Raw genomic sequence first — 23,173 nt, 5'->3', positions numbered from 1 at the left:
CCTGGAGCCAGTGGGTCTGGCGACGAATATGTAGCGAGGGCCAGCCGACTAGAGCATACAAGTCGCAGTGGTGGGTGGTATAAGGTGCTTTAGTGACGAAACGGATGGCACTGTGATAGACTGCATCCAGTTTGCTGAGTAGAGTGTTGGAAGCCATTTTGTAGATGACATCGCCGAAGTCGAGGATCGGTAGGATAGTCAGTTTTACTAGGGTAAGCTTGGCGGCGTGAGTGAAGGAGGCTTTGTTGCGGAATAGAAAGCCGACTCTTGATTTGATTTTCGATTGGAGATGTTTGATATGAGTCTGGAAGGAGAGTTTGCAGTCTAGCCAGACACCTAGGTACTTATAGACGTCCACATATTCTAGGTCGGAACCATCCAGGGTGGTGATGCTAGTCGGGCATGCGGGTGCAGGCAGCGACCGGTTGAAAAGCATGCATTTGGTTTTACTAGCGTTTAAGAGCAGTTGGAGGCCACGGAAGGAGTGTTGTATGGCATTGAAGCTTGTTTGGAGGTTAGATAGCACAGTGTCCAAAGACGGGCCGAAGGTATATAGAATGGTGTCGTCTGCGTAGAGGTGGATCAGGGAATCGCCCGCAGCAAGAGCAACATCATTGATATACACAGAGAAAAGAGTCGGCCCGAGAATTGAACCCTGTGGCACCCCCATAGAGACTGCCAGAGGACCAGACAGCATGCCCTCCGATTTGACGCACTGAACTCTGTCTGCAAAGTAATTGGTGAACCAGGCAAGGCAGTCATCCGAAAAACCGAGGCTCCTGAGTCTGCCGATAAGAATATGGTGATTGACAGAGTCGAAAGCCTTGGCAAGGTCGATGAAGACGGCTGCACAGTACTGTCTTTTATCGATGGCGGTTATGATATCGTTGAGTACCTTGAGTGTGGCTGAGGTGCACCCATGACCGGCTCGGAAACCAGATTGCACAGCGGAGAAGGTGCGGTGGGATTCGAGATGGTCAGTGACCTGTTTGTTGACTTGGCTTTCGAAGACCTTAGATAGGCAGGGCAGGATGGATATAGGTCTGTAACAGTTTGGGTCCAGGGTGTCTCGCCCTTTGAAGAGGGGGATGACTGCGGCAGCTTTCCAATCCTTGGGGATCTCAGACGATATGAAAGAGAGGTTGAACAGGCTGGTAATAGGGGTTGCGACAATGGTGGCAGATAGTTTCAGAAATAGAGGGTCCAGATTGTCAAGCCCAGCTGATTTGTACGGGTCCAGGTTTTGCAGCTCTTTCAGAACATCTGCTATCTGGATTTGGTTAAAGGAGAACCTGGAGAGGCTTGGGCAAGGAGCTACGGGGGGGGTGGAGCTGTTGGCCGAGGTTGAAGTAGTCAGGCGGAAGGCATGGCCAGCCGTTGAGAAATGCTTATTGAAGTTTTCGATAATCATGGATTTATCAGTGGTGACCGTGTTACCTAGCCTCAGTGCAGTGGGCAGCTGGGAGGAGGTGCTCTTGTTCTCCATGGACTTCACGGTGTCCCAGAACTTTTTGGAGTTGGAGCTACAGGATGCAAACTTCTGCCTGAAGAAGCTGGCCTTAGCTTTCCTGACTGACTGCGTGTATTGGTTCCGGACTTCCCTGAACAGTTGCATATCACGGGGACTATTCGATGCTATTGCAGTCCGCCACAGGATGTTTTTGTGCTGGTCGAGGGCAGTCAGGTCTGGGGTGAACCAAGGGCTGTATCTGTTCTTAGTTCTGCATTTTTTGAACGGAGCATGCTTATCTAAAATGGTGAGGAAGTTACTTTTAAAGAATGACCAGGCATCCTCAACTGACGGGATGAGGTCAATGTCCTTCCAGGATACCCGGGCCAGGTCGATTAGAAAGGCCTGCTCACAGAAGTGTTTTAGGGAGCGTTTGACAGTGATGAGGGGTGGTCGTTTGACTGCGGCTCCGTAGCGGATACAGGCAATGAGGCAGTGATCGCTGAGATCCTGGTTGAAGACAGCGGAGGTGTATTTGGAGGGCCAGTTGGTCAGGATGACGTCTATGAGGGTGCCCTTGTTTACAGAGTTAGGGTTGTACCTGGTGGGTTCCTTGATGATTTGTGTGAGATTGAGGGCATCTAGCTTAGATTGTAGGACTGGCGAGGTGTTAAGCATATCCCAGTTTAGGTCACCTAACAGAACAAACTCTGAAGCTAGATGGGGGGCGATCAATTCACAAATGGTGTCCAGGGCACAGCTGGGAGCTGAGGGGGGTCGGTAGCAGGCGGCAACCGTGAGAGACTTATTTCTGGAGAGAGTAATTTTCAAAATTAGTAGTTCGAACTGTTTGGGTATGGACCTGGAAAGTATGACATTACTTTGCAGGCTATCTCTGCAGTAAACTGCAACTCCGCCCCCTTTGGCAGTTCTATCTTGACGGAAGATGTTATAGTTGGGTATGGAAATCTCTGAATTTTTGGTGGCCTTCCTGAGCCAGGATTCAGACACAGCAAGGACATCAGGGTTAGCAGAGTGTGCTAAAGCAGTGAGTAAAACAAACTTAGGGAGGAGGCTTCTGATGTTGACATGCATGAAACCAAGGCTTTTTCGATCACAGAAGTCAACAAATGAGGGTGCCTGGTGACATGCAGGGCCTGGGTTTACCTCCACATCACCCGCGGAACAGAGAAGGAGTAGTATGAGGGTGCGGCTAAAGGCTATCAAAACTGGTCGCCTAGAGCGTTGGGGACAGAGAATAAGAGGAGCAGGTTTCTGGGCATGGTAGAATATATTCAGGGCATAATGCGCAGACAGGGGTATGGTGGGGTGTGGGTACAGCGGAGGTAAGCCCAGGCACTGGGTGATGATGAGGGAGGTTGTATCTCTGGACATGCTGGTAGTAATGGGTGAGGTCACCGCATGTGTGGGAGGTGGGACAAAGGAGTTGTCAGGGGCGTGAAGAGTGGAACTAGGGGCTCCATTGTGAACTAAGACAATGATAACTAACCTGAACAACAGTATACAAGGCATATTGACATTTGAGAGAGACATACAGCGAGGCATACAGTAATCACAGGTGTTGAATTGGGAAAGCTAGCTAAAACAGTAGGTGAGACAACAGCTAATCAGCTAGCACAACAACAGCAGGTAAAATGGCGTAGACTAGGCAACGGGGCCAACAGATAGAACAAACAAGCAGAATGGAGTACCGTGATTAATGGACAGTCCAGCGTGCATCAGCTATGTAGCCAAGAGATCAGTGTCCAGGGGGCAGCGGTGGATGGGGCAGGGAAGCTGGCCTGGCGAGTGTTATCCAGGTAAAAAAAAAACTAACAATGACTAAATAGCTTGTAGCTAGTTAGCTGGTTAGCTTCTGGAGGTTCTTGAGTGTGTTCTAAAAATAAATAAAAAATAATAGCGATTCCGTATCACATTGGGTGAGGCAGGTTTCCGGAAGGTATAAACAAATTAAAAGTCAAAAGAGATAGAAAGTAAATATGGGTCCGGTGAGCGTTTGAGACGCGGCGATTCAGGCGGTTAGCAGGCCTGTGCTAACAAGCTAACAGTTTGTAGGCCCGGGCTAGACAAGGTAGCAGTTAGCGGGCCGGAGCTGGACAAGCTAGCAGTTAGCAGGCCGAATTAGCAAGCAGGGAGATAGCGAGGGCTAGAGAGTTAGCCTTTGGGGGACGTCGCGATGGGGTGAGTCTGTTTATTCCTCTTCATGCGATGACATCGGTAGACCGGTCGTGGGCCCGGGTATTGTAGCTCAGGAGTATGCTACGGTGGTAGCACAGGTGCTACGGCCGGGCTAGCTTCAAGCTAAGTGGGTGGAAACGCTAGCCAGGAGTAATCCGAGGTTGCGGTTTAGCTAGATAGCTAGTTGCTGAAAAATCCAGCTGAAAGATGTTCCGTTTGCGGTGGGAATCCGGGGATGAAAAATAAATAGGTCCGTTGTGCTCTGGTTAAAGTCGCGTTGTACGAACAGGCGAGAGCTTTCCGAACTACAGGTTAGCTGATGACCGGTTAGCTGGAGACCGCTAGCATACCCGCTGGTTAGCTGGCTAGCTTCAGTTGAGGGGTCCCGAAGTAAATATAAATACTTTAGGAAAAATAGCTACATTGGGTGAGTCGGGTTGCAGGAGAGTATTTGGAAGCTTAGGGTTTAGCAAAATGTTTTCAAAGAGATATGTGGAGAAAATATGTAAAAAACGAAAAATAAACGATATATACAGGGACACGACAGGACAGGACGACCTACTGCTACGCCATCTTGGATAACAGTCAAGGGAGAATACGGTAAGAATTCGGTAAGAACAGCCCATGTTCTGAATTCTATCGCTGTACATTTCAAAAGTGCTGAACAAATAGTTATATTGACAACATCCATCCTAGCTCGCTCATTAATGTCTCAATTGAAATTACGGATTGTCCTTCCCTTATGTCATAGTCTATACTTCTCAATTGTCAGTAGAAAACACAATTTTTAACAGGTCAGCCATATCAGCTATGTTTTTAAAAAGGCAGTAAATGAGGCAGAATTAACTGATTCGCTACCAGACAAGGCTCCGCTGATAGCCAGGTGTAGCAGTGGTAAGGTGTTGGGACTGCTGTTGGGACAGCTTTATGTAGGTCCTAACTGTTTGTGGGCACCGTTTGTCACCGTTATAGTACAATGAATGTATTGTTTAGTGTTGTGTTGTGTAGTGCCTTTGCTGGCATGCATACATTTATTTATACATTTTTTTGCCCCACCAAGATTTACAGTGCCTTGCGAAAGTATTCGGCCCCCTTGAACTTTGCGACCTTTTGCCACATTTCAGGCTTCAAACATAAAGATATAAAACTGTATTTTTTGTGAAGAATCAACAACAAGTGGGACACAATCATGAAGTGGAACGACATTTATTGGATATTTCAAACTTTTTTAACAAATCAAAAACGGAAAAATTGGGCGTGCAAAATTATTCAGCCCCCTTAAGTTAATACTTTGTAGCGCCACCTTTTGCTGCGATTACAGCTGTAAGTCGCTTGGGGTATGTCTCTATCAGTTTTGCACATCGAGAGACTGAAATTTTTTCCCATTCCTCCTTGCAAAACAGCTCGAGCTCAGTGAGGTTGGATGGAGAGCATTTGTGAACAGCAATTTTCAGTTCTTTCCACAGATTCTCGATTGGATTCAGGTCTGGACTTTGACTTGGCCATTCTAACACCTGGATATGTTTATATTTGAACCATTCCATTGTAGATTTTGCTTTATGTTTTGGATCATTGTCTTGTTGGAAGACAAATCTCCGTCCCAGTCTCAGGACTTTTGCAGACTCCATCAGGTTTTCTTCCAGAATGGTCCTGTATTTGGATCCATCCATCTTCCCATCAATTTTAACCATCTTCCCTGTCCCTGCTGAAGAAAAGCAGGCCCAAACCATGATGCTGCCACCACCATGTTTGACAGTGGGGATGTTGTGTTCAGGGTGATGGGCTGTGTTGCTTTTACGCCAAACATAACGTTTGCATTGTTGCCAAAAATTCAATTTTGGTTTCATCTGACCAGAGCACCTTCTTCCACATGTTTGGTGTGTCTCCCAGGTGGCTTGTGGCAAACTTTAAACAACACTTTTTATGGATATCTTTAAGAAATGGCTTTCTTCTTGCCACTCTTCCATAAAGGCCAGATTTGTGCAATATACGACTGATTGTTGTCCTATGGACAGAGTCTCCCACCTCAGCTGTAGATCTCTGCAGGTCATCCAGAGTGATCATGGGCCTCTTGGCTGCATCTCTGATCAGTCTTCTCCTTGTATGAGCTGAAAGTTTAGAGGGACGGCCAGGTCTTGGTAGATTTGCAGTGGTCTGATACTCCTTCCATTTCAATATTATCGCTTGCACAGTGCTCCTTGGGATGTTTAAAGCTTGGGAAATCTTTTTGTATCCAAATCCGGCTTTAAACTTCTTCACAACAGTATCTCGGACCTGCCTGGTGTGTTCCTTGTTCTTCATGATGCTCTCTGCGCTTTTAACGGACCTCTGAGACTATCACAGTGCAGGTGCATTTATACAGAGACTTGATTACACACAGGTGGATTGTATTTATCATCATTAGTCATTTAGGTCAACATTGGATCATTCAGAGATCCTCACTGAACTTCTGGAGAGAGTTGGCTGCACTGAAAGTAAAGGGGCTGAATAATTTTGCACGCCCAATTTTTCAGTTTTTGATTTGTTAAAAAAGTTTGAAATATCCAATAAATGTCGTTCCACTTCATGATTGTGTCCCACTTGTTGTTGATTCTTCACAAAAAAATACAGTTTTATATCTTTATGTTTGAAGCCTGAAATGTGGCAAAAGTTCGCAAAGTTCAAGAGGGCTGAATACTTTCGCAAGGCACTGTATATGCTAAAATCGCCACTGGGCAGACCGTACCATCCTCTGGAGAGTCCTGTGGTTGCAGCAGTGCAGTTGTCGTACAAGGCGGTGATACAATCCGACAGGATGCTCTCAATTGTACATCTATAAAAGTTTGGGAGGGTCTTAGGGGCCAAGCTGAATTTCTTCAGCCTCCTGAGGTTGAAGAGGCACTGTTGCGCCTTCTTCCCCACACTGTCTTCTCCACTGCCATCCCGTCAATGTGAATAGGGGAATGCGCTCTCTTGTCTCCTGAAGTCCACGATCAGCTCCTTCGTTTTGTTGAGGGAGAGTTATTTTCCTGGCACCACTCCGCTAGGACCCTCACCTCCTCCCTGTAGGCTGTCTCGTCATTGTTGTAATCAGGCCTAATACTGTTGTGTCGTCTGCAAACTTGATGATTGAGTTAGAGGCGTGCGTTGCCACGGAGTTATGGTTGAACAGGGAGTACAGGAGGGGGCTGAGCACCCACCCGTGTGGGGCCCCTGTGTTGAGGATCAGCATAGTGGAGGTGTTGTTTCTTACCTTCACCACCTGGGGGGCGGCCCATCAGGAATTCCAGGACCCAGTTGCACAGGGCGTGGTTCAGACCCTGGGCCCCGAGCTTAATGATGAGCTTGGAGGGTACTATGGTGTTGAAGGTTGAGCTATAGTCAATGAACAGCATTCGTGCATAGGTATTCCTCATCCAGATGGGATAGGGCAGTGTGTAGGGCAATGGCAATTGCATCATCTGTGAATCTATTGGGGGAGTATGCAAATTACAGTGGGTCTAGGTTGTCAGGTAAGATGGAGGTGATATGATCCTTAACTAGCCTCTCAAAGCACTTCATGATGACAGAAGTGAGTGTTACAGGGCGATAGTCATTTAGTTCAGTTACCTTCGCTTTCTTGAGTACAGGAACTATGGTAAACATCTTGACGCAAGTGGAGACAGCAGACTGGGATAGGGAGAGATTGAATATGTCCTAACGACTCCGGCCATATGGTCTGCGCATGCTCTGAGAAGTGGCAAAGGTTACAGTCTGAGCCAGTAGCCTTGCGAATGTCTTACTCAAATCGGCCACGGAGAACGAGAGCCCACAGTCCTTGGGGGCGGACCACGTCGGGGGCACTGTGTTATCCTCAAAGCTGGCGAAGAAGGCGTTTAGCTTGTGTAGCTTGTGTACAAATCCTTGCGACATGGGGGTAGTGCATTATGCTGAAACAGGAGGTGATGGCTCATTCCGGCGCCGACAGAGATGGCCGCCTCGCTTCGCGTTCCTAGAAAACTATGCAGTTTTTTGTTTTTTTACGTGTTATTTCTTACATTGGTACCCCAGGTCATCTTAGGTTTCATTACATACAGTCGAGAAGAACTACTGAACATAAGAGCAGCGTCAACTCACCATCAGTACGACCAAGAATATGACTTTCGCGAAGCGGACCCTGTGTTCTGCCTTTCACCCAGGACAACGGAATGGATCCCAGCCGGCGACCCCAAAAAACGACTTCGAAAAAGGGGAAAACGAATCGGTCTTCTGGTCAGACTCCGGAGACGGGAACATCGTGCACCACTCCCTAGCATTCTCCTCGCCAATGTCCAGTCTCTTGACAACAAGGTTGATGAAATCTGAGCAAGGGTAGCATTCCAGAGGGACATCAGAGACTGTAACATTCTTTGCTTCACGGAAACATGGCTCACTGGAGAGACGCTATCGGAGACGGTGCAGCCAGCTGGTTTCTAAACGCATCGCGCGGACAGAAACAAACATCTTTCTGGTAAGAAGAGGGGCGGGGGCGTATGCTTTATGGTTAACGGGACGTGGTGTGGCCAAAACAACATACAGGAACTCAAGTCCTTCTGTTCACCTGATTTAGAATTCCTCACAATCAAATGTAGACCGCATTATCTACCAAGGGAATTCTCTTCGATTATAATCACAGGCGTATATATTCCCCCCCAAGCAGACACATTGATGGCTCTGAACGAACTTTATTTGACTCTTTGCCAACTGGAATCCATATATCCGGAGGCTGCATCCATTGTAGCTGGGGATTTTAACAAGGCTAATCTGAAAACAAGACTCCCTAAATTTTATCAGCATATCGATTGCGCAACCAGGGCGGGAAAAACCTTGGATCATTGCTATTCCAACTTCCGCGACGCATATAAGGCCCTGCCCCGCCCTCCTTTCGGAAAAGCTGACCACGACTCCATTTTGTTGATCCCTGCCTACAGACAGAAACTAAAACAAGAAGCTCCCGCGCTGAGGTCTGTTCAACGCTGGTCCGACCAATCTGATTCCACACTCCAAGACTGCTTCCATCACGTGGACTGGGATATGTTCCGTATTGCGTCAGACGACAACATTGACGAATACGCTGATTCGGTGTGCGAGTTCATTAGAACATGCGTTGAAGATGTCGTTCCCATAGCAATGATTAAAACATTCCCAAACCAGAAACCGTGGATTGATGGCAGCATTCGCGTGAAACTGAAAGCACGAACCACTGCTTTTAATTAGGGCAAGGTGACTGGAAACATGACCGAATACAAACAGTGTAATTATTCTCTCCGCAAGGCAATCAAACAAGCTAAGCGTCAGTATAGAGACAAAGTAGAATCTCAATTCAACGGCTCAGACACAAGAGGTATGTGGCAGGGTCTACAGTCAATCACGGATTATAAAAAGAAAACCAGCACTGTCACAGACCAGGATGTCTTGCTCCCAGGCAGACTAAATAACTTTTTTGCCCGCTTTGAGGACAATACAGTGCCACTGACACTGCCCGCAACTAAAACATGCGGACTCTCCTTCACTGCAGCCAACGTCTGCAGGCCCAGACGGCATCCCCAGCCGCGCCCTCAGAGCATGCGCAGACCAGCTGGCTGGTGTGTTTACGGACATATTCAATCAATCCCTATCCCAGTCTGTTGTTCCCACATGCTTCAAGAGGGCCACCATTGTTCCTGTTCCCAAGAAAGCTAAGGTAACTGAGCTAAACGACTACCGCCCCGTAGCACTCACTTCCGTCATCATGAAGTGCTTTGAGAGACTAGTCAAGGACCATATCACCTCCACCCTACCTGACACCCTAGACCCACTCCAATTTGCTTACCGCCCAAATAGGTCCACAGACGATGCAATCTCAACCACACTGCACACTGCCCTAACCCATCTGGACAAGAGGAATACCTATGTGAGAATGCTGTTCATCGACTACAGCTCGGCATTTAACACCATAGTGCGCTCCAAGCTCGTCATCAAGCTCGAGACCCTGGGTCTCGACCCCGCCCTGTGCAACTGGGTACTGGACTTCCTGACGGGCCGCCCCCAGGTGGTGAGGGTAGGCAACAACATCTCCACCCCGCTGATCCTCAACACTGGGGCCCAACAAGGGTGCGTTCTGAGCCCTCTCCTGTACTCCCTGTTCACCCACGACTGCGTGGCCACGCACGCCTCCAACTCAATCATCAAGTTTGCGGACGACACAACAGTGGTAGGCTTGATTACCAACAACGACGAGACGGCCTACAGGGAGGAGGTGAGGGCCCTCGGAGTGTGGTGTCAGGAAAATAACCTCACACTCAACGTCAACAAAACGAAGGAGATGATTGTGGACTTCAGGAAACAGCAGAGGGAACACCCCCCTATCCACATCGATGGAACAGTAGTGGAGAGGGTAGTAAGTTTTAAGTTCCTCGGCGTACACATCACAGACAAACTGAATTGGTCCACCCACACAGACAGCATCGTGAAGAAGGCGCAGCAGCGCCTCTTCAACCTCAGGAGGCTGAAGAAATTCGGCTTGTCACCAAAAGCACTCACAAACTTCTACAGATGCACAATCGAGAGCATCCTGTCGGGCTGTATCACCGCCTGGTACGGCAACTGCTCCGCCCACAACCGTAAGGCTCTCCAGAGGGTAGTGAGGTCTGCACAACGCATCACCGGGGGCAAACTACCTGCCCTCCAGGACACCTACACCACCCGTTGTCACAGGAAGGCCATAAAGATCATCAAGGACAGCAACCACCCGAGCCACTGCCTGTTCACCCCGCTATCATCCAGAAGGCGAGGTCAGTACAGGTGCATCAAAGCTGGGACCGAGAGACTGAAAAACAGCTTCTATCTCAAGGCCATCAGACTGTTAAACAGCCACCACTAACATTGAGTGGCTGCTGCCAACACACTGACTCAACTCCAGCCACTTTAATAATGGGAATTGATGGGAATTGATCTAAAATATATCACTAGCCACTTTAAACAATGCTACCTAATATAATGTTTACATACCCTACATTATTCATCTCATATGTATACGTATATACTGTACTCTATATCATCTACTGCATCCTTATGTAATACATGTTTCACTAGCCACTTTAACTATGCCACTTTGTATACATATTCATCTCATATGTATATACTGCACTCAATACCATCTACTGTATCTTGCCTATGCCGCTCTGTACCATCACTCATTCATATATCTTTATGTACATATTCTTTATCCCCTTACACTTGTGTCTATAAGGTAGTAGTTTTGGAATTGTTAGCTAGATTACTTGTTGGTTATTACTGCATTGTCGGAACTAGAAGCACAAGCATTTCGCTACACTCGCACTAACATCTGCTAACCATGTGTATGTGACAAATAACATTTGATTTGATTTGATTTGATGGTGATGGATGAATGGCACGGCAATGGACCTTAGAATCTCATCACGGTATCTCTGTGCATTCAAATTGCCATTGATAAAATGCAATTGTGTTCGTTGTCCATTGCTTATACCTGCCCATACCATAACCCCACTGCACTCTGTTCACAACGTTGACATCAGCAAAACGCTCACCCACACAATGCCATACAGGTGGTCTGCGGTTGTAAGCCACGTTGGATGTACTGCCAAATTCTCTAAGAAGACATTGGAGGCGGCTTATGGTAGAGAAATTAGCATCCAATTCTCTGGCAACCGCTTTGGTGGACATTCCTGCGGTCAGCATGTCAATTGCACGCTCCCTCAACATGAGACATCTGGGGTATTGTTTTGTGTGACAAAACTGCACAGTGGCCTTTTATTGCCCCAAGCACAAGGTGCACCTGTGCAATGATCATGTCGTTTAATCAGCTTCTTGATATGCCACACTTGTCAGGTGGATGGATTATCTCGGCAAAGGAGAAATGCTCACTAACAGGGATTTAAACACATTTGTGCACAACATTTGAGAGAAAAGCTTTTTGTGTGTATGAAACATTTCAGGGATATTTTATTTCAGCTCATGAAACATGGGGCGAACACTTTACATGTTGCATTTATATTTTTGTTCACTATATATTTGAATCTGAATTGTAAATGAAATACAGCTACATTTGAAAAAATATAATTTATATGAACTGGAAAATGAAATAGGCTGGATGGAGGATTCTTGACTGTGATGTCATGTATTGTATGTTTGTTAATCACCTCTTTTTGATCCGAAACAACTAGCAACATGTAATCAACAATATGAAATATGGAATAAAGATATTCTATTTTTTAAACAATAAAAAAACCCAACAAAACAAGAGATGATTCAAAACAAATGTCTGTAACTCATGAAAGAGAACAGGAACAGAGAGATATAGTTTATAAAGCAGATTGCAAAATAATGAGGACTGGCAGTTGTCACGCCCCTTAGCAACCTATCAGTGGCCTGAGATTTGAGGCGCAGATTGGGGGATGGGTAGAGTGAGCTGCATGAAGTGATTAACTTCACTTTCACAGGAATCCGTAACACAAACACAGTTCTCACAGTCTAATGCACATAATGATTGCTGGCCTCATGTTAATAGTACATTGCAAGTGATCCATTTGTTACTGTTTGTGTGTTTTTGTGGTTTCGATTCCTTGATTCAAGTTCTTCTCCAGATATTGCAAAACCCCCAAAAAGCAGGCACTCAATGTCCAAGGAGACACAATCATAATCACTTCCTGATGTGGAGTTTCACATAAATAAAGGTCTGGACTCAAAACAGTGAAAACACACCCACTTGAATATTCTACAGCAAAGCAGTGCACTCCAGAAATACATCTTAGGTCGGCTCTCCAAACCATTTTGGATTCATTTGATCAGCATTTAGGAAACTTTGAGGTTAGCTACTACTGTAGTTGTTATTACAGCACAGGGTCATGGAGACTTGGGTCCTGTTGGTCTTCAGATTGTTGCTCTTTGTGCAGACTGCACACAGCAAGCAGTCCTGCCATCCAGTGACCGTGGACTTTTGTCAAGATGTTGGTTACAACACGACCATCAATCCAACCCACCAAACCAGGGACTACGACCTGAGGCAGCTTCGTCAGATCGTGAAGACTGGCTGCTCTCCAGAGGTCACAGTTTTCCTATGTGGCGTTGTCTCACCTGAGTGTGTGTTGGATGACAAGATTCCACCCTGCAGTTGGCTCTGTGAGAGGGTGAAGAATGAATGTGAGCCTGTTCTAAGAGAGAAGGGTCTAAACTGGCCAGAGAAGATCAGATGTGAGGCTTACCCCAAACAATCCTGTGCCAACGTAAGTAGCCTTAGGAGGTGTTCATCTTGTCATTGTAGGGACATATCTGATTCAGGACTGCTGTATGCCTGTAGGCTGTCCTGCATAGAGTAGCAGGAAGTGGATTTTTGAAGTATAATTCTGGTTCTATAACTGAAAACCTTCCCAGATGTTGTGTCATTCCTCGCCATAATGCATATAGCATATGACAAAATGATGTTCATTGCTTTCAGGGCCAAGAGATTATCCCTGCACCAAACCCTGCAGGAACCTGTGAGCCAATCATCCTCCAGCTCTGCAAGGACCTGCCCTACAAGGACACTGTAATGCCCAACCTATTAAACCACTCCACACAGGAGGTCGCTGGTTTAGAATTGTATCAGTTTTACCCTCTGGTAAAGATGCAGTGTTCTCCTCACCTTCAGGCTTTCCTGTGCTCCGTCTACATTCCAGAGTGTGTTTCAGGGAAAGCCCGCCCACCCTACAGAGCTCTGTGTGAGCTAGCCAGAAAGGACTGTGAGGTGCTAATGAACAGGTTTGGTTTTCAGTGGCCCAGTCAGTTGGAGTGTGACACCTTCCCAACGGAATCTTGTGAACATGTAAGTCACTTTCCAGCATGTACACTACATGCCCAAAAGTATGTGGGCACCTGCTCATTAAGTATCTAATTCCAAAATCATGGGCATTAATATGGAGTTGGTCCCCCCTTTGCTGCTAGAACAGCCTCCACTCTTCTGGGAAGGTTTTCCACTAGATTTTGGAACATTGTTACAGGGACTTGCTTCCATTCAGCCACAAGAGCATTAGTGAGGTTGAAGGCTGAGTTATAGTCAATGAACAGCATTCTTACACAGGTATTCCTCTTGTCCAAATGGGATAGGGCAGTGTGTAGTGCAATGGCAATTGCATCGACTGTGGATCTATTGGGTCAGTATGCAAATTACAGTGGCTTCCAACACTCTACTCAGCAAACTGGATGCAGTCTATCACAGTGCCATCCGTTTTGTCACTAAAGCACCTTATACTACCCACCACTGCGACTTGTATGCTCTAGTCGGCTGGCCCTCGCTACATATTCGTCGCCAGACCCACTGGCTCCAGGTCATCTACAAGTCTATGCTAGGTAAAGCTCCGCCTTATCTCAGCTCACTGGTCACGATGGCAACACCCATCCGTAGCACGCGCTCCAGCAGGTGTATCTCACTGATCATCCCTAAAGCCAACACCTCATTTGGCCGCCTTTCGTTCCAGTACTCTGCTGCCTGTGACTGGAACGAATTGCAAAAATCGCTGAAGTTGGAGACTTTTATCTCCCTCACCAACTTCAAACATCAGCTATCTGAGCAGCTAACCGATCGCTGCAGCTGTACATAGTCTATTGGTAAATAGCCCACCCTTTTCACCTACCTCATCCCCGTACTGTTTCTATTTATTTACTTTTCTGCTCTTCTGCACACCAATATCTCTACCTGTACATGACCATCTGATCTTTTATCACTCCAGTGTTAATCTGCAAAATTGTAATTATTTGCCTACCTCCTCATGCCTTTTGCACACATTGTATATAGACCCCCCCTTCGTTTTCTACTGTGTTATTGACTTGTTAATTGTTTACTCCATGTGTAACTCTTTGTTGTATGCTCACACTGCTATGCTTTATCTTGGCCAGGTCGCAGTTGCAAATGAGAACTTGTTCTCAACTAGCCTACCTGGTTAAATAAAGGTGAAATAAAAAAAAATAAAAAAACAGTGGGTCTAGGGCGTCAGGTAAGATGGAGGTGATATGATCCTTAACTAGCCTCTCAAAGCACTTCATGATGACAGAAGTGAGTGCTACGGGGCAATAGTCATTTAGTTCAGTTACCTTCGCTTTCTTGAGTACAGGAACAATGGTGGACATCTTGACGCAAGTGGAGACAGCAGACTGGGATAGGGAGAGATTGAATATATCCGTAACGACTCCAGCCATATGGTCTGCGCATGCTCTGAGAAGTGGCTAAGGATACCGCCTGAGCCTTGTGAGGGTCAACATGCTTAAATGTCTTACTCAAATCGGCCACGGAGAACGAGAGCCCACAGTCCTTGGGAGCGGACCACGTCGGTGGCACTGTGTTATCCTCAAAGCTGGCGAAGAAGGTGTTTAGCTTGTGTACAATTCCTTGCAACATGGGGGTAGTGCATTATGCTGAAACATGAGGTGATGCTGGTGGATGAATAGCACGGCAATGGACCTCAGGATCTCATCACGGTATCTCTGTGCATTCAAATTGCCATTGATAAAATGCAATTGTGTTCGTTGTCCATTGCTTATACCTGCCCATACCATAACCCCACTGCACTCTGTTGACAACGTTGACATCAGCTAAATGCTCGCCCACACAACGCCATACACATGGTCTGCGGTTGTGAGCTACGTTGGATGTACTGCTAAATTCTCTAAGAAGACGTTGGAGGCGGCTGGTGGTAGAGAAATTAGCGTTGTGCCAGTCTCTGGCAAACGCTTTGGTGGACATTCCTGCAGTCAGCATGTCAATTGCACGCTCCCTCAACTTGAGACATCTGTGGCATTGTTTTGCGTGACAAAACTGCACAGTGGCCATTTATTGTCCCAAGCACAAGGTGCACCTGTGTAATGATCATGTTGTTTAATCAGCTTCTTGATATGCTACACTTGTCAGGTGGATGGATTATCTCGGAAAAGGAGAAATGCTCACTAACAGGGATTTAAACACATTTGTGCACAACATTTGAGAGAAAAGCTTTTTTGTGTGTATGGAACATTTCAGGGATATTTTATTTCAGCTCATGAAACATGGGGCGAACACTTTACATGTTGCATTTATATTTTTGTTCACTATATATTTGAATCTGAATTGTAAATGAAATACAGCTACATTTGAAAAAATATAATTTATATGAATTGGAAAATGAAATAGGCTGGATGGAGGATTCTTGACTGTGATGTAATGTATTGTATGTTTGTTAATCACCTCTTTTTGATCCGAAACAACTAGCAACATGTAATCAACAATATGAAATATGGAATAAAGATATTATATATGAAAAAAAAAAGTTTTTAAAGCATCAAAACAAGAGGTGATTCAAAACAAATGTCTGTAACTCATGAAAGAGAACTGGAACAGAGAGATATAGTTTTTAAAGCAGATTGCAAAATAAGGAGTTGGCCCTATGTATTGGAGCAGATAGCATTCTCCTGGTATCCGCCAAACCCAGATTCATCTGTTGGACTGCCAGATTGTGAAGCGTGATTCATCACTCCACAGACAAGTTTCCACTGCTCCAGAGTCCAATGGCAGCAAGCTTTTCACCACTCCAGCCGACGCTTGGAATTGCGCATGCTGATCTTAGGCCTATGTGCGGCCATGCAAACCCATTTCATGAAGCTCCCGATGAACAGTTCTTGTGCTGACGTTGCACTTCAGCACTCAGAGTCCCGTTCTTTGAGGACAGATGATTTTTACCTGCTTCAAGCTTCAGCACTTGGAGTGCCGTTCTGAGCCTTTGTTGCTGCTTCTAGAAGTTTCCACTTCACAATAACAGCACTTGCAGTTGACCGGGGCAGCTCTAGCAGTGCATAAATTTGACGAACTGACTTGTTGGAAAGATAGCGTCCTATGACGGTGACACGTTGAATGTCACTGAGCTCTTCAGTAAGGCCATTCTACTGCAAATGTTTTCCTATGGAGATGGCATGGCTGTGTGCTCAATTTTATTGTCAGCAATTGGTGTATCTGAAATTGCTAAATCCACTAATTTGAAGGGGTGTCCACATACTTTTGTATACATAGTGTATCAACTTACAGATTCAATACCAGGCTCCAACCAGCACACCACTACACTGCATCGTTATTTAAACAACTATGATCAGGGCAGGCAAAGGTTAGGAAAATTTATTTCAGTTTCCTTTGCCTGCTCATAGTTGGTCAAAGTCACATGATGCACACCAGATGATAAATGAGATGTTTAAAAAGGGTAAAGTGCCCCTTTAAACATAAATTGTCAATATCAAAATGTTTGGCGAGGAAAGGAAAGAAAGGAAACCTCAATCAGTTTTGCCTGGTGAAGTAAAGGTAAACATCCTTCAATAATAATTATTGCTGATTGGTGAATATGAGGTATTTTGTTGTTTCCTCTTCAGTGTGGGGTGACCAGTGCTCCGTCCCCTGAGGGCCCCTGCCAGCCAATCACCATGCCACTGTGCCAGGGCATCTCCTACAACCTGACGGCCATGCCAAATCTGCTGGGGCACAAAAAACAGGCGGAGGCGGCCGTTAAGATGGCTCAAATGGAGTATGTTTTGAAATTGACTTGTTCTGTGGATATCCGCTTCTTTCTGTGTTCTGTCTATGCACCCCAGTGTGTGGAAGGGGAGGTGCAGCGCCCTTGCAGATCCCTTTGTGAGAGAGCCAAACTGGGGTGTGACAGTGTGTTTAATAAGTTTGGGATGTCCTGGCCTGATGATCTGAGCTGTGAATCCTTTCCAGAGGAGTCATGCGTGAGAGTAGGTACCGATACTCTAGTCATTTTTTAACCCTTATTAAGTCACCACTTTTAATAAATCAGTAGTTTCTCCAAGTTGTTTAATTCAGTAATACCTTGCAATAAGTACATGGGCCAGTAGTGGCTGCAACAATGATTTGGCTTTCATTATTTTGCTACAGACCCAACAGGGTGCATGCTAGCAGTATCGTCACCTTTGTTTGAGATGTGTACAAAACAATTTACTCTAAAATATTGTCTACTTCTTTTCACAGGGGGACAGTAATCCCGAGGTGTGTTTAAAATATTTTTCTCCGACAACTGAAGAGTGAATATTTATATGTAGCAAGTGAATGATACCTAGAATGTGTTTAATGAGGAATGTATGAAGTGAAGTGGGAGTAGGTGGATAGGTGGCAAGTGGAAATTGGAGAATATTACCGTCATCCTATCAAATGCTTGTGTGTTTTGGTCTCCACAGCAACTCACGGCTGAGGAACTCTTGGTCAAGCTGAAAGAACTTGGTCACTCTGTTCGGGACCAATGTTAGTTGTGGTTTCTTGAATTTAAAGCATTATATATGACGTATGTGTGCATTTAATTTATACATATATGTTCTTGTCTACTTCAATTGTAGCACTAAGTCTTCAAACTGCCCACATATTGTTGGTTCTAGAAGATGTATCCTTCACCTGTTTCTGTTTTTAGTTCACTTTTATATGAGTTTATTCATTCATATTTCTTCCCCCAAAACCATTTTTTTGTGTTTCCTGCCAATTCTTGTATTTATTTACTTCTTTCTGAGCTATTTTGTAGATCAACTGAGGCCCCAGTCCCTGGTTGACAATGGTTTCAATACTGTATCAGCCAACAACCCTTTCTCCTTAACCAGCTCCTTTCAGAAAGACAAATCAGGCAAACTGGATGTGAAAGAATTCCACAACCTAAAGCACTATGTGTCTGTTACCAAGAGAGAGTACTCAGAGTCCTATGAGTGGCAGAACCCAGGGTTCGTCACAGAATACCAGATGAAGAATGCCCTTGATGTCCGTGGTTAGTCATGTATCACGGTTACGATCAAAGGATATATTTACAGTGGCAAGAAAAAGTATGTGAACCCTTTGGAAATACCTGGATTTCTGCAGAAATTGGTCATCAAATTTGATCTGATCTTCGTCTAGGTCACAACAATAGACAAACACAGTCTGCTTAAACTAATAACACACAAACAATTACACGTTTTCATGTCTTTATTGAACACACCATATAAACATTCACAGTGCAGGGTGGGAAAAGTATGTGAACCCTTGGATTTAATAACTGGTTGACCCTCCTTTGGCAGCAATAACCTCAACCAAACGTTTTCTGTAGTTGCAGATCAGACCTGCACAACAGTCAGGAAGATTTTTGAATCATTCCTCTTTACAAAACTGTTTTAGTTCAGCAATATTCTTGGGATGTCTGGTGTGAACCCCTCTCTTGAGGTCTTGCCACAGCATCTCAATGGGGTTGAGGTCAGGACTCTGACTGGGCCACTTCAGACAGGTTATATTCTTCTGTTGAAGCCATTCTGTTGTTGATATACTTCTGTGTTTTGGGTTGTTGACCTGTTGCATCACCCAACTTCTGTTGAGCTTCAATTGGCAGACAGATAGCCTAACATTCTCCTGTAAAATGTCTTGATAAACTTGGGAATTCATTTTTCCGTTGATGATAGCAAGTTGTCCAGGCCCTAAGGCAGCAAAGCAGCCCCAAACCATGATGCTCCCTCCACCACACTTTACAGTTGTGATGAGGTTTTGATGTTGGTGTGCTGTTCCTTTTTCTCTCCGGTGTTGTGTGTTCCTTCCAAACAACTCAGTTATAGTTACATCTGTCCACAGAATATTTTGCCAGTAGCGCTGTGGGACATCCCTGTGCACTTTTGCAAACTTCAGACGTGCAGCAATGTTTTTTTGGACAGCAGTGGCTTCTTCCGTGGTGTCCTCCCATGAACACCATTCTTGTTTAGTGTTTTACATATCATAGACTCGTCAACAGAGATGTTAGCATGTTCCAGAGATTTCTGTACATCTTTAGCTGACACTCTAGGATTCTTCTTAACCTCATTGAGCATTCTGCGCTGTGCTCTTGCAGTCATCTTTGCAGGACGGCCACTCCTAGGGAGAGTAGCAACAGTGCTGAAATTTCTCAATTTATAGACAATTTGTCTTACTGTGGACTGATGAACATCAAGGCTTTTAGAAATACTTTTGTAACCCTTTCCAGCTTAATGCAAATCAAGAATTCTTAATCTTAAGTCTTCTGAGATCTCTTTTGTTTGAGGCATGGTTCACATCAGGCAATGCTTCTTGTGAATAGCAAACTCAAATTTTGTGAGTTTTTTTTATAGCTGCAAGGTAGCTCTAACCAACATCTCCAATCTTGTCTCATTGATTGGACTCCAGGTTAGCTGACTCCTGACTCCAATTAGGTTTTGGAGAAGTCAATAGCCTAGGGGTTCACATACTTTTCCCAACCTACACCGTGAATGTTTAAATTATGTATTCAATATAGACAAGAAAAATCCAATAATTTGTGTGTTATTAGTTTAAGATCACTATATTTGTCTATTGTTGTGACTTGGACGAAGATCAGATCAAATTTGACAACCAATTTATGCAGAAATCCAGGTAATTCCAAAGGGTTCACATACATTTTCTTGACACTGTATATTTTGTTGATTTTCTCTTAATTTACCACACAATGATTTGGTTTTGATTGTGAACATCCTGACCTGATAGTAGAACTGAACTCTCGGTAGAGTATATTTGCAGATTTAAAAAAGTAAATGATAAAAATCCTCTGTCATATAGATCTTAGTTTGGACGATGAAACGTTCAACACACTATGGCACCGGTACAGCTCTGGTGGAGGGATCAAATACGATGACTTTATGGCCATTCTCACAAGGCTCAAGATCCTGAAGGGTAACTCTTTACTCACTATATAACAAATTCCTGACTCTCCAATCAATCTACTACATCTAAATATATATATATATATAGTCACATACTGCACACATACTGTACACCAAATAGGTGCATTAAAATGTGCTGTTTTACAATGTTTACAATGTACAGTGGGGAGAACAAGTATTTGATATTTTGCAGGTTTTCCTACTTACAAAGCATGTAGAGGTCTGTCATTGTTATCTTAGGTACACTTCAACTGTGAGAGACGGAATCTAAAAAAATAATCCAGAAAATCACATTGTATGATTTTTAAGTAATTAATTTGCATTTTATTGCATGATATTTGATCACCTACCAACCAGTAAGAATTCCGGCTCTCACAGACATGTTAGTTTTTCTTTAAGAAGCCCTCCTGTTCTCCACTCATTACCTGTATTAACTGCACCTGTTTGAACTCTTTACCTGTATAAAAGACACCTGTCCACACACTCAATCAAACAGACTCCAACCTCTCCACAATGGCCAAGACCAGCGAGCTGTGTAAGGTCATCAGGGTTAAATTGTAGACCTGCACAAGGCTGGGATGGGCTACAGGACAATAGGCAAGCAGCTTGGTGAAAACGCAACAACTGTTGGCACAATTATTAGAAAATGGAAAAAGTTCAAGATGACGGTTAATCACCCTCGGTCTGGGGCTCCATGCAAGATCTCACCTCGTGTGGCATCAATGATCATGAGGAAGGTGAGGGATCAGCCCAGAACTACACGGCAGGACCTGGTCAATGACCTGAAGAGAGCTGGGACCACAGTCTCAAAGAAAACCATTAGTAACACACTACGTCGTCATGGATTCAAATCCTGCAGGGCACGCAAGGTCCCCCTGCTCAAGCCAGCACATGTCCAGGCCCGTCTGAAGTTGGCCAATGACCATCTGGATGATCCAGAGGAGGAACGGGAGAAGGTCATGTGGTCTGATGAGACAAAAATAGAGCTTTTTGGTCTAAACTCCACTCGCCTTGTTTGGAGGAAGAAGAAGGATGAGTACAACCCCAAGAACATCATCCCAACCGTGAAGCATGGAGGTGGAAACATAATTCTTTGGGGATGCTTCTCTGCAAAGGGGACAGGACGACTGCACCGTATTGAGGGGAGGATGGATGGGGCCATGTATCGCGAGATCTTGGCCAACAACCTCCTTCCCTCAGTAAGAGAATTGAAGATGGGTCGTGGCTGGGTCTTCCAGCATGACAACGACCCGAAACACACAGCCAGGGCAACTAAGGAGTGGCTCCGTAAGAAGCATCTCAAGGTCCTGGAGTGGCCTAGCCAGTCTCCAGACCTGAACCCAATAGAACATCTTTGGAGGGAGCTGAAAGTCCGTATTGCCCAGCGACAGCCCCGAAACCTGAAGGATCTGGAGAAGGTCTGTATGGAGGAGTGGGCCAAAATCCCTGCTGCAGTGTGTGCAAACCTGGTCATGAACTACAGGAAATGTATGATCTCTGTAATTGCAAACAAATATTAAGTTCTGCTTTTCTGATGTATCAAATACTTATGTCATACAATAAAATGCAAATTCATTACTTAAAAATCATATATAATTTTCTGGATTTTTGTTTTAGATTCCGTCTCTCACAGTTGAAGTGTACCTATGATAAAAATTACAGACCTCTACATGCTTTGTAAGTAGGAAAACCTGCAAAATCGGCAGTGTATCAAATACTTGTTCTCCCCACTGTATATGTTACAATGTTTTACAATCTACAATGTTGCATAGTGCCTTGAGAACAAGTGCTTTATGAATACAATGTATTATTGTTATGATCAGTGTTGCAATGATCTATAAACAAATAGAACACAGTGAGATTTGTATATCTTTTTTGTTCTCCTGCTCCAGCTCGCTTTAAATCCCGACTCATTTCACCCTGTGATGCTGCAACAGACTGTGAGGTAGCCAGTTTCTCCTTCAGTCAGGTGAGTTTGCTCTGGCAGAGTTATCAAGCTTTGAAGCTTTGTCTTTAGCCACAGTGACTACATCTATCTCTACCTAAAGAAGAACAGAATATGAATAAGTAATCACCACTGAGAAGCCTTTTTTTTGTGGAAGATGATACTCATGTCAAATTTTTCTCCCCCTGTTCCAGTTAATCCAAGTTACCATTATGTAGACCAGCGGCAGCTGTCCAGTCACCAGCAGGAGTTCAATTGACCTGGAATGCAAAGCAATGCAGTAACCTGTTTTGGACCAAAAAAACTACATTCTACTGCCTTTTAGTACATGTCTGTCAAAAATGATTGTCATAGTGCTGTATAATTTGTGACTGATGTCCACCTGAATATGATGGCTGTTTCCTCCTGGTCTGTTTGAATCTCTTTCTGTACATTTTCTTGCTACATTGTTTATAACACATTTACACACATATTTTTTGGGACTCAGTATTCTATCGTGCTTGTCAGTTATACAACAAGACTAGAGACTTTCTTCTCCATATCGTCATTTTTTCTTAAACTTTTATCGCATGTTTCTTTTTCTTTCTTTTGTCTGTATACTGTCATTCAGCTTTTAGCTGCAGAGTTGTTTACTCACTATATAACAAATTCCTGACTCTCCAATCAATCTACTACATCTAAATATATATATATATATATAGTCACATACTGCACACATACTGTACACCAAATAGGTGCATTAAAATGTGCTGTTTTACAATGTTTACAATGTACAGTGGGGAGAACAAGTATTTGATATTTTGCAGGTTTTCCTACTTACAAAGCATGTAGAGGTCTGTCATTGTTATCTTAGGTACACTTCAACTGTGAGAGACGGAATCTTAAAAAATAATCCAGAA

At 44.6% G+C, this 23,173-nt stretch overlaps 1 protein-coding gene across 3 annotated transcripts; it reads left to right on the top strand.

Moving 5' to 3' along the window:
* The first annotated feature begins 12,360 nt into the window (after positions 1-12,360).
* LOC109901987 (atrial natriuretic peptide-converting enzyme) lies at positions 12,361-22,903 on the top strand. 3 transcript variants are annotated; one of them, XM_031786826.1, is made up of 11 exons: positions 12,361-12,891; positions 13,104-13,193; positions 13,296-13,469; positions 17,030-17,392; positions 17,646-17,663; positions 17,852-17,915; positions 18,008-18,051; positions 18,273-18,423; positions 20,226-20,339; positions 22,222-22,298; positions 22,469-22,903. In XM_031786826.1, exons 1-11 carry the CDS (start codon positions 12,514-12,516, stop codon positions 22,490-22,492), a joined length of 1,497 nt encoding a protein of 498 aa, XP_031642686.1. In that variant the 5' UTR covers positions 12,361-12,513; the 3' UTR covers positions 22,493-22,903. The 3 variants fall into 3 exon arrangements, with proteins under 3 accessions (XP_031642686.1, XP_031642685.1, XP_031642687.1); XM_031786825.1 differs by having other exon boundaries at positions 13,104-13,469; XM_031786827.1 differs by lacking the exons at positions 18,008-18,051; positions 18,273-18,423 and having other exon boundaries at positions 13,104-13,469.
* The last annotated feature ends 270 nt before the right edge of the window (positions 22,904-23,173 follow it).

The sequence above is a fragment of the Oncorhynchus kisutch genome, linkage group LG13, assembly GCF_002021735.2.
Source record: "Oncorhynchus kisutch isolate 150728-3 linkage group LG13, Okis_V2, whole genome shotgun sequence".
NCBI classification, from domain to species: domain Eukaryota; kingdom Metazoa; phylum Chordata; class Actinopteri; order Salmoniformes; family Salmonidae; genus Oncorhynchus; species Oncorhynchus kisutch.
The sequence above is the reverse complement of the archived record's forward strand: the minus strand, read 5'-3'. Positions and strand labels throughout refer to the sequence as shown.

Bases quoted from the DNA above. Each gene is read 5' to 3' on its own strand.
- LOC109901987 (XM_031786825.1), top strand. From the start codon at position 12,514: ATGGAGACTTGGGTCCTGTTGGTCTTCAGATTGTTGCTCTTTGTGCAG. The intron at 12,892-13,103 runs GTAAGTAGCCTT...CATTGCTTTCAG, and splicing joins CCAAACAATCCTGTGCCAAC to GGCCAAGAGATTATCCCTGC. The intron at 18,424-20,225 runs GTTAGTCATGTA...TCTGTCATATAG, and splicing joins GAATGCCCTTGATGTCCGTG to ATCTTAGTTTGGACGATGAA.